The sequence below is a fragment of the Cynocephalus volans genome, chromosome 7 (assembly GCF_027409185.1).
Source record: "Cynocephalus volans isolate mCynVol1 chromosome 7, mCynVol1.pri, whole genome shotgun sequence".
Lineage (NCBI taxonomy): Eukaryota > Metazoa > Chordata > Mammalia > Dermoptera > Cynocephalidae > Cynocephalus > Cynocephalus volans.
This window is the reverse complement of record NC_084466.1, coordinates 122376523-122388757: the sequence shown is the minus strand read 5'-3', so window position 1 is coordinate 122388757 and position 12235 is coordinate 122376523. Positions and strand designations below refer to the sequence as shown.

At 34.8% G+C, this 12235-nt stretch overlaps 1 protein-coding gene across 2 annotated transcripts in view; it reads right to left on the bottom strand.

Annotated features, from left to right (window-relative positions):
* Window positions 1-3471: 3471 nt before the first annotated feature.
* Window positions 3472-12235, bottom strand: part of TNKS2 (tankyrase 2) — a 60050-nt gene continuing 51286 nt past the window's right edge. For both annotated transcript variants that reach the window (XM_063102224.1, XM_063102226.1), the window contains 4 exons: window positions 11642-11747; window positions 9456-9642; window positions 6676-6832; window positions 3472-5843 (listed from right to left, as the gene is read on the bottom strand). In XM_063102224.1, the coding sequence (XP_062958294.1) occupies window positions 5781-5843; window positions 6676-6832; window positions 9456-9642; window positions 11642-11747 (513 nt within the window). In that variant the 3' untranslated portion in view covers window positions 3472-5780. The remainder of the gene's footprint in view (window positions 5844-6675; window positions 6833-9455; window positions 9643-11641; window positions 11748-12235) is intronic.

The following is a 12235-nucleotide window of genomic DNA, read 5'->3' as shown; positions in this document are numbered from 1 at the left end:
CAATCAGATATATTTTTCCCATATAGAGTCCATAACGACTTATTAAATAGTTCCTCCTTTCCACATAATCTGTAATGCTACCTCTGGTATATATGAAAAAGCCCATGTGCACTCTGTTCAGTTGGCCAAATGACTATCCCAGCATCAATACCACAGTTGCTACAGCATTAATGCTACTCTTGATCTCTGGCCCTCTTGCCTTATTTTTCTTCTTCAGGAATGTCTACGCTATTCTTAGCCCTTTAGATATCTCCTATTCACTCTAGAGTCTTTCATACCTTTTGAGAAAAAGACTGCATGGGTCACCTGTTATTCCCATTTCTATTGGAGTGTTTATTTTTATTACCTTTTACCCATTTTGAGTTATTTCTACTCTTTTAGTGATTATCTTTGAAAATTTAATATACATACTTGACTTAAAGTGTACAGTTCATCAATATCTTAAAGCTTCTATTTTTCCATCATTGTCAATTAGTACTTTACATCCACCTTGTTTTAAAAATCTCAAAATCTATTTATTACTTTCAACAATGCTTATTTTAATTATAGAACTTTATTAAAATAGATAAAATAGTCCTGTTAAAAAATTCAAAAAGAATAAAAGGATATACAGTGAAACATCTCTTTTGTATCTGTCTCTCTGGCACTCAGGTTTCCTCCCAATATTTTGTGTGTATCCTGGAAATGTTTTCTACATAAACAAAGGCATATTGTACTTTTTCCTACTGTATACACATAGTAGCAAATCAGGCTGGGGAACAGTGTGACAGCTGGGTGGTGGGCTGCAGGCAGAGGCCATAGGCAAGGACAAAAAAAAAAAATAGCAAATCATACACATTGGTCAACTCTGCTTTTTACATTAATTATGTCTTAAAGATTATTCCTTATTTAATAAAGTACTTACTTTTTTTTTATACTTGAGTATCATTTCAGTCTTTTTACTAACATTTGCCAATTTCTTTTGTTATGTTTCTCGCATACTACTCCTTTCTTCTGGATTCAACTGCTTTCTTTCCTGAAGAACAATCATATATGAGTTCTTTCAGCAAAATCTGGAAGTTTTTCATCCTCTCTTTTGAATACTAGTTTATCTATGTATAGAATTTTAGGGCAACAGCAGTTTTTCCTCAGCACTTAGAAGTTATTTTATTGTCTCCTGGCCTCTATTGCTGCCATTGCAAAGTCTGCTGTTGGTGTAATTATTATTCCTTTGTATGTGTCCTTTCTATTTCATTACTTTTAAGATTTTTTTTTTTTAAAAAATTATTTACTTTTAAGATTTTTCTTGTCTTTTGATGTTCTACAGTTTCATTACATGTCTAGAAGCAGACTTATTTTTATTCACCCTCCTGGGTCTTTGTTATGCTTCTTCAATTTAAGGATTCATATCCTTTATGAATCTTGGAAAAATTTTCAAATCTTTTCCCTCTCCATTCTTTGTTGGATCTTCTAATTCTATTCTCCATGTCTTGGCCCTTTCATATTTCCTAACTCTCTGTTACAATCTGTGTATTTAGCCGATTTATCTTCTAGTTCATCAATTCTCTCTTCAGATAGGCCCAATCTGTGGCTTAATGTGTTTGAATTTTAAATTTCATTAATTACATATTTTTTAGTTCTAAAGATTTAGTTTTGCCTTTCATAGTGACATCTTGTCTAAAGGCTTTTATGCTTTCTTTTATCCCCACCCCTACCCTACTCATTTTAAGCACACTTATTCTACAGTTATCCTACTAATTTTGTTTGTAGGGGTGCTAATCCTCCAAGATTGTCTACTGATTTGTGCTCACTATGGACTGTTTTGGATTTTTGATGAGTCCACCTGAGAGGGGCTTGTTCTTTCTATAAGGAATATGATGCAGCTTGGATTATGGGAAAACTCAACCAACTAGTCCTGGAGTATTCAGCAAGTAATACTAATTATAATAACCAGTTATTATCAAGTTCAACACTTAGTGGCACATACAGAAAATCATTTAGTTCTCTCAACAACCCTGAGGTAAATACCATAAAACTTATAATGGTTATATAATTTGTTCAAGATTGTACAGTTGGTGAGGAGTAGGGTAAGAATTCATATCCAAATCCATTTGACCCTAGAGCCCAATCATTTAATTACCATTTATTCACTCAACAAAAAATTTACTGAGGAACTACTATGTGCCAGATATGCTAGGTGCTGGGTCTGTTGGTATACAAAGCAAAATATTGTTCTCAAATCTTTCAAATTATGTGTGAAGGATCAGTTTTTTCCCTCTTAACTTCCAATCTGTCACAGACCATATTTTAGTAAAAGAAATAAAAAATATTACAGCAATGTCGAATTGCTATAAACATTTAAAAAGTTTACCCTTCCTTTTTGTATTCATCTCTCTATTGCTAGCTGGTATGTTTGCAGACCAACCCCATCTGCACACCACACTTCGTGTAGCACTGCTCTACAGTAACAGCAGACTATTTTGGGGGCTCAGTGTATATTTGTGTGATAGAGATGGCAACTGTGCGTGGGTGACAAAGTGGAGAAGATACTTCTAATAATGGTGGCTCATATGTGGAGAGCAAGAACTTTCTAAGCGGGGTATAATTAAGTATTTTAGGTCACAGCCTGCCTAAGCTAGTAAGCATAAAAAAGGAGGGGGTGTGAAGATTCAGGAGATAGTGAAAAGCCATATTACAATGTAACTTAATTGAAATCTGACCGTTCTTCTGGTAAAGAATGAGCGTAACTGCTTGCTTCCTCTGTGGTCCTCTAATAGGACAGGAGAGTAGGTAAAGGCACAGTAGGAGAATAGGAGTACTAATCATAAGAGCTTTGGGAAATTTATTTGCATGTTTTCTTGCCTCATCGGCCTGCAAACACCTGGATCACATTGTACACTGGCATCGTGCTTAGGAAACAGCAGGCAAACACTTTGATATTATCCTAAATGAAGCAGGAAGATAAATCTGCTAAATAAATATATTTAAAGCCAAATGACTTATGGATTATTTGCACCTTCATTCTCTTATTATGGAAAGCAGAGAACTGATCACATACAGGGACACTTCACATAATGAAATCTGAAATACATATACTCCTATAATTTCTTTCAAGAGTAATAAATGTCACTAATTTTGAGATTTGGACACTTACTGAGAATGTTTTTATATGACATAGAAAAGAAAAATATATTTCTCTTCATAAGTTAAGATGATTGATTTCCCAGGAAATGAGTTTTATGGTTTACTCAAAGTTGTACTAGACAAACTAAATGTCTAAAAACATCTTACAGTTACTTTTATCCTAGAACATCTGCATAAGTATGGCTACAACATTCAGTATTTCAAACTTCAAACTGTGCTCTTTATCACTTTATTAGACTCAAAAGCACACCGTTTTCCTGCAGTTATGGTTTATTTTAATCTTAATCCATTTTCTCAAAGACCACTCAACACATTTATACTATTCTGGTAATTAACCATACTACTGAGAAAAACAAGTGAAAAGTTTATTAAGAATTAAATGAAGGTATGGAATGTGATACAGTACAAGTAAGAAACTCAAAATGGGTATAATAGCACTACTTGCACAAAAAGTTAAATTTCACTTCAAAAAAAAAAAAATCACAACACAAAAGAAAAGGCAATTCCATCATTATAGAGTAAGGTATTTCATGCAAAGTACTAACTGCCTCCCCCCAAATGCCAAAACTCCAATCTCCCAAAACAAAAAAAAGCTATCTGAAAATACTGCCATGCTAACATATTAACCACAATATAATCATTCATGGAAAAACAACACACTAAGCAATGAATTAGATGAAATAACACCATTTGCATTATCATAAACTCATAGACCATGATGATTTTACATGACAAGCAATTCCAGATTCACTCATATGGTGAATAATATGGGCTAAATGCTGAGAAAGTATGTAAATATAAACCTCATTAATTCATCTCATTATCTAATTATTAAAACCTGGAAGCTTAGGGAAACTGAAAAATTTATATAAAATTTGGCATACTCCATTGGTGTTCTAAGAAATAACTTTAGGATCATATTTGCAATTAGGAGAGAGCTGTAAAAAAGCACTTCAAGGTCAGGATTTAGTTCTTAAATAATGATCACAATTTACATGATAGAAACAACTCCAGATACGCATTTACTCTGATTAACTCTACTTAGGACAAGAAACATGATTTTCTAGCACTCTAGGTACAAATTACTGCAAAGAACCAGTTAATTTAGAGACTAAATAAATGTAAAACAAAGGTGAGCTGATATGGAGAGTAAAGGGGAACGTCCTCATTTACAAAGACTTAAGTGTGGAAAAATCTTTCCTTGACTTCTGAGGGAGCTGCAATCAACAAATAAAATAGACTGCCAAGCTGTAATGTATGTCTCTGTACCAAGATGCATGAGCATGCTTCATGTAAAAGATAGTTTTACATTAGAAAACAGTCAGGAATGGCATTTTATGGGATAGTACTTCCCTCCATAGCTGCCAAACTGAACACAAGCCCGGTCACCATGTGGTGCACAAACCAGAAGCACATTACCAGTTGGGCATAAAGTCATGGAGAGGCAACCCAGGAGCAGGAAGTACCCATCTCACTGTACTTGCCCATACAGGCCAGGAACGGGCTGAGACACCTACATTTTATGGTTCTGCATTCAGTTTACCCATGATGCATAGACTGGTTATAAATATAATAATAAGAGCAAGGAAAAAGAACAGGAAAAAAAATACTTAGGATAAAGAACTACCCATTCCCATTTGTTGGTTTTTCCCTTTTGCTTTAAGGTAATTAAAACAGATTGGGAAATTATCCAGGATTACCCTTCCCACCTCTGAAATTTAACTTCCTATTTTTATTCCATGAAAGGAACACCACAACTGTTCAATAGTAGGATTTAGACTCTCTAAAAAATAGGAGCATTTGTTCTAATTCCTTTCAGATAATGGCATTAAAAGATTTTTCTAACACGAAACCTAGAGTTTGAAGCCAGTAAAGAAGCTCCTTTAGTACTCAGGGTCTATCATAGTTAGAGCTCTTTGGAATGTGTGTCTTAAACATATAAAAGTATCGCAAATTAAATCCCCAGAGTATCCATAAATTCTGAAATAAGAAAGACTTCTAATGAGAGACAAATGCTTCCATCAGCAAATTAAATCTGATAAATCAATCTTTCCCAACAAAGTTTCTGCTAACAACTCAACATAGCCTCTGGAATCAATTGTAAAGACTTCTCAATCGTGATGATGCAAGATGAAGTGCAGATGAGCAGTACATATGAAAAAACGTGTAAACCGCTGCAGTTCTAAAACAGTAGATTTATATTACAAAGCAATGTAAATAAATATTGGGCTAGTACAAAAGCTCTTATTTACAGTTTTACAAATGAAATTGTATTCAGTGTAAATGCTGTGTTTTAAAGAACACAGTACTGTATTAGTAAAATGAGTTCTGTTGAGGGTATTACAGTTTCTGTTAGAATCAATCCATAACATATAAAAGGTTCAAGTTAACTGTTTATAATTTAGTACAGACAAACCCAGTTTAACCTGGAATGGCATCTGTTAAAGTGCTGAAAAACAGGAAATATTTAGAAAACACTGTACATTATTAAAGCTTTATCAAGTCAGAATGTTAAACTTCTTTCACATTTTTTATCTTTTTGCCACAGGCTTGTTGGCAAGATGATTTTTTTTCAGCAAAGGAGAAAACTTCGAGGCCACCAGCTGCTTCAATGATTGTAGGTTAAATGAAATTAACTTCCTAAAGCAACTAAATATTTATCCATCGACCATCCCTTCAGGCCTCACAATCTGGTAAGTAATTAAATATTCAGGATAAGCCTGGAAGAGAAGATTAATTCAAATACTGGTAAACGAATTTTCTTGAAGGTTAAGGAGACTTCATAAGAATTCCTACCTTTAGGGAGGAGGTTCTAAGTTAGTGTTGTGGATCAGAATTGGCTAAGGGCCTTTTCTCAAAACACCCTTACCTTGACTTCAATCCTTTAGATTCTCAATCAGCAGGTCTAGAATGAGTACTAACTACACATCTGTCTGTTTTTAGTAACTAACAAGCATGCTCTAGAACAAGTTCAGAATGCTGTAGAACTGCTTTGACTGGATCTGTGTCACTGAGAGCAGGAGCGAATTATACATTCTGCTACAGACAATTTAACTATTAAATACAGGATTCTGACTAATTACATTTTATAGAAGCTAAAAAAAGATTCACTACAATTGGCAAAATCTGAATAAGGTCTGTAGGTGAGATATAATATCAATAGCATTTTCCTGATTTTGATAATTTTAAGACAATGTGCTTGTTTTTAGGAAATACACATTTTGAATTTAGGGGTAAAGGGACATGCCTGTAACTTACTCTCAAACAGTTCACACAAAAAAATATGTGTACACACATGCACACACACATGCACGGAAAGAGAAAGGGAGAGAATGATAAAATGTTAACATTTGGGAAAACTAGGTAAAGAGCATAAGGGAATTCTCCTTACTAGTTTTATAACTTTTTAAGTCTGAAATTACTTCCAAACAAATGTCTTAAAAAATCCAGTTCCTAAGGCAAATATGCCTTGTCAATTTAAGAGATTAGTAAGAAGTAGTTAAGGTATGGCTCTATAGCATTTTTGAAGATGAACAAATAAAACTGAATTACCTGTTCTCCTCTGTAAATAACATATTCAGCTAATGCTAGGCCATTTACACTGGGTCGGCCAGTGACCGAGTGATGACCTGGAGGAGAATGTGCCATTTTCATTGCACTGAACTGCAGGAAAGACTTTCCCAAGGTTACCCGGCAAAAGAGCAGCTGCCTATAAGGTAAAAGGAAAAGATCATCTGAAGACAAATTTGACACACAAATATGACAATTTTTATTTTTGTACATGCGTAAGTTTTAAAAATGCATTTACAGATAAAGACTTATGATTGTTTTCATCATTTTGCCCTTTAAAGAACTTTGTAAGAATGTCTTCTACTACCGTTATTATTATTGTTACTTTTTTTGCGGCAGGCCAGTACAGGGATCCAAACCCTTGACCCTGGTGTTAACAACACTATGCTCTAATTTACTGAGCTAACTGGCCAGCTCTACTACTCTTATTAATGAAAGTGTCAATTTAGTTAATCCTTAATTTAACTATAAAACCCGAAAAACATGATAACATTATAGAGATGCAGACTCTATCTTCTTTTCTGTAACCCAGCAAAAACACAAATCATAGGCCAAATGGAAAGGAAGAGGTTTAAGGGGCTTCAATGAGGTGCCTTGTAAAGTTGGACATTTATCCAACTAAGTCCAGTGGATTCCACCTTCAAAATATATTTGAAATCCATTACTTCTCTTAGTTCTACTCCCACCACTAAAGCCCAATTCACCAAAATTTCCACCTGGACTATAACAATGGCCTCCTAACCAGTCTTCCTGTTTCTACTCTAACTCTTGTCCAAACCATTTTCCATCCAAGCAACCAGTGATCAAAACAAACAAACAAACATAAATCAGATCACATCATTTTTGTGCTTAAAATCTTTTAGAATCTGGTCACTAGAAGAAAATCCAAATTCTATTCAATGGCTCCGATTTCTCTAATCTTATTTTATGTTCATTATGCCCCAGGCACATTAATTTTCTTCCTCCACAAACACCAAACTTATCTCCCTGCCTCCATCCATACAATTTTCTCTATTATCCAAAACAGTATGTACTTTACCACTCTTTAACTGGCTGACACCCTTTTATTTTTCAGCTTCAGGTGAAAAGAGGTTACTTCTTCAGACAGGTCTCCCCTTACAATCAGTTTAAGTAGATTACTTTCCTACTCCCCTGCAGGATACATGTCACTGGCCTTTCTTGGTTCCAAAGAACTTTTCAGTATTACCTCATTGTTTCTTTTTTCTTTTCTTCTTAGAAGAGAACAGAAGATTCTGTTGAACCAGTTGATGGTTCTATTTTCCCAAGAAGAGAGGCTACACACTTTTTATTCTAAATTTGACCTTTGAAAACCTTCTTAGCATTTCTAGAAGATTTTTTTATTATATTCACAATCAATCCCATGATAATCCAGGATACAGAAGTCTTAGATTAATAAACTTACTTCCAGACAACCAAGCATTCAGTTCCAAAGACACTTTAGGGGAGTTACAAGAACATTGCTTATTACTAATAATCAGAACTATTTAACCTTCAGACCACATATGACAAGTAAAAACAGTAGCATTCAATTTACAGAATCTCAGGAAATTAAAAGCCTCCTAACCAGTCCAATACATATTCTAAAAAAGAAGTGGGTGGGAGGTCATATCCAGGAGGGTCAACTCTGTAACACCTACACAACTCTAAATTTAAAGGGGAAAACAACAAGGACAAAACAAAAACAACAACAAAAAGACCTTGTTTCTCTCCAGGACTGCAGTTCTTTATTCTGGCAGCTTTCTGGAATCAGCTGGGAAGCTTTTTAAAAATCCTAATGCCCAGACCATACCCTAGACCAATTAAATGAGAATTTCTGAGGGTGGGATGCAGGCAATAGCAGTTTTTAAAGCTTCCCAGGTGATACCGATGCACTTCCAAGGTTGAGAAGTACTGCTTTAGGGTTTTTCCTAGATCCCTGATCAAAAACAGCATCACCTGGGAGCTTGGTAGAAATTCAAGTTCTAGAGCCCCATTCCAGACCTACTAAAACAGCAACTCTGGAGGTAGGGCCCAGGAACCTGCATTTTAACAAGCTCTCTAGGTGATTCTGATGCATGCTAATATTTGATAACTACCACTTTTGATCTTGTAGACTAAATCTCAGTAATTAATCTTGATTTTTCATATGACAAAATTTATTTGCCTAAGAGGATTTTATAAATTAGGGCCAAATTATTTGAATGATTTTAACAACTGAGACAGAACAGGTAACTAAAAGTGAAAAAAAAAAGTGTAAAGTAGTTATTTGATAATTATTTGCTTTCTAAAGGGATTGATGTGTTTTAATTGTAACTCTTCCAGTAGTAATATTACAAATTGAGGATCAGGATCATATCATAATGGAGAGAAACCCCTTCAGGAACTGCAATAAAATGATTAAACTTGGCATACAACAATGTCATTTTAACATTTGAATACTAGATTTTTAGAGTCTACAGTCCTATGATATTCAAGGGCTACAATAAAGCCTCTTTCATGCTCAATGTTATTTTCTAGTCAGTATTCTTTAAACCACAGGTGTTCTAATAACAAGTGCTTAGAATCATGCTTTGCCCATCGGATCACTTAATAAATATTAGCTATGATTATAACTGGTGAGAGGTCCAAAAGCAGCCTAACACATTCCTAGCTTGGATTCCTAAAGCTGCCTAACACAATGCCTTGCCCCCAACATTTCTCAAATATGTAAACAATTCTTATCTGATTCTTATCAAAATAAATGAGAACAAGTGATTGCTTACCTGTGGCAAATATAACAAGATCTGTCTTTGTGAACTGGACACCCAGTACCTCCTCCAATTCCATATACATACTGATTGCTTTTGGAAGAGTTTTCAGCAAAATAAATCCCAGCTCCAAACATACCACCGATGTATGCATGCCTTTCATCAAAGCCTTTATGGATAATTGCATTCACAAAGGGAGACCCTGAAATACACATAGATGAGAAACAACAATTCAAAATTTATCCAAGAAGAAAAAGCAAAAACTAAAGCCATTTAGAACTTAAATTCTTAAACATGCACTGCCACCACAATAAAGCAAAAACAAGAAATGGTAACAGTTCCCTGTCAGCCAGTTCACTATTGTAGAATAAACAATTACTAATGTCAATTAATGTTTCTAAGAAGGGGGTGGTTCAGATGCCAAAATAAGGACACAGATTCAAGTAGAAAAACAAACAGAAATATCAGTTCAAGAGTTCTCAAACTCCAGACCCCAAATCCATACAGACCCAGTACCTAGAGTCTCAAAATTTACCTCATACAGCAAGAGTGAATGCAGTTAGGTCTTACAATGATGCCCATGCCTGTATACTTTTTCTAGGTATCAGAAGTGGCCCAAGAAGCCTTTCATATTCTTATTCTCTTCTTTATACCTCTTCTCTTCTATCTTTGACTTCTCTGTTTTTCATCACCTGCTATACAAGATTCCATCTGCAAATGTGGTGCTTTCCCTCATTCCCTGGACACTGACTTCTTTTCCCTCTTCTCTTGCGTGGGAGCCAAGAAGTGGGGGACTAGCCATAGACAAGGTATTGAGCATAGGAACAAGGCCAGGGAGTTAGAAAAAGGGTGGGGGTTAAGAAAAGCCAAAACAACATGACTAACTGATTCATTAAGATGAGTGTCCCTGTTCATAAAGGGACAAGAAAATATATTGAATTCCACTTTACAGAAATGTGGATGAATAGAATCACTTTTTGAATTAAACTGGAAAAATCAAAACTATTTAAACTATAAAACAGAAAAGTCACTCATTATAACCGTCCAGTTAATACATAAATAAATACTATGTTCTGTGCCAAGAGATTATCATGATGACTTTTGTGGGGTTGGAATGAGAAGTACCACTTAGATATTGCACATGAACCTATTCTGCTTTAGCCATTCTTCCAGGGTATTGTGAAATTTAAATACTGTGTTTTACAGAACTTTACAGGTCTCTAAAACTTTTCCGTAATCAAGTACAAATGAAGGAACAGACTGGAGCTACTATGGGTAGTGTGCTTGAAGGCCTGATAAACACTACTTAACTTTGCTATAAACTTGAAACACCAATCACCATCTGCCAGCTTATGACATAGAAAAATGGGAAATTTCAAGAATGGTAAATAATAGTTCTCTCAATTCAACAAGAGTTATCAGAAACTTTCAATGGTTCAACAACGGCTCTTTTAACACTGAAGTTAAATACAGTTTTGACACTTAGAATCAAAATCTGAGGTGATTTTCAGGTCTTATTTTAATTTTAATTCAACTAGTTAAAAGTAAAACATGGGCTGGCCCATGGTTCACTTGGGAGATTGCGGTGCTGATGACACCAAGGCTGCGGGTTCGGATCCCTATATAGGGATGGCCAGTTGGCTCACTTGGGAGAGTGTGGTGCTGATGACACCAAGGACGCGGGTTCGGTTCCCTATATAGGGATGGCCGGTTGGCTCACTTGGGAGAGTGTGGTGCTGATGACACCAAGGCTGCGGGTTCAGATCCCTATATAGGGATGGCCGGTTAGCTCACTTGGGAGAGCGTGGTGCTGACAACACCAAGTCAAGGGTTAAGATCCCCTTACTGGTCATCTTTAAAAAAAAAAAAAAAAAAAAAAAAAAGGTAAAACACAATTTCTTAGAGTGATCATAATGAGCAAAGTCTACCATATAAAGAAAAAAGGAAAATATGAATTACTCAACCTTTCATTTCTACATTTTTTCTATTATGATGATCTTATTTACAAAACATGTATTATAAAATATTCAAATTCAAAAGAAGTTGGAAATATGAGTATAAATGTAGAATTTACAGAAATATTAGGTTTATTTAAAAAATGACATGAAGGATATACTGATTCATTATTATTTCATACCTGACCAAAAAACTACCCTAATGCAGAGGAGGACAGTGGTGGAGTTGGGAGAGAGGAATCTTACCATGAAAAAGCATTCTTTCATTTGCATGGTTGTGGTTTTCTTCAGAAACTTCTTTTCTCCGGTGAGTATATCTTTCCCATAGTTTCTTGTTACAAACCTTCTGAATCTATAAATAATAAACCAGAAAAATCAAATCTTTAGGTCTTAAAAATTACTTACCTATTACTTCATCTTAACCAAAATATGGGCCACGTATTTAGCTAGAAGGGAGGCAAAACTTTTCTCTGAAATGTAAAATATGTCATTTTATTCAATTAAGAACACTTTGTCCCAATGATAGAAGTGTACATACATTTTGTAAATCAAAAACTACGAAGGGAAAAAAGTTACATATGGCCATATGTAAATATCAAGAACACTGTTAATTGCTTAAAATACTTCCATTCTTAATTAATTTAAAATTATTACTAAAACACCTCCAAATCAGACATGCCAAGTTCTGTATGTAAATATTAGAAAAAGAATAGTATCTTTTTCCTTCCTCTTTATCTGGCTCAAAGTACCATCTTAATCTGTTTTTAATTAAAAATATTTGAAATAGACACATATAAAAAACACTCTTAAAACACACACACACACATATCCTTATGACTT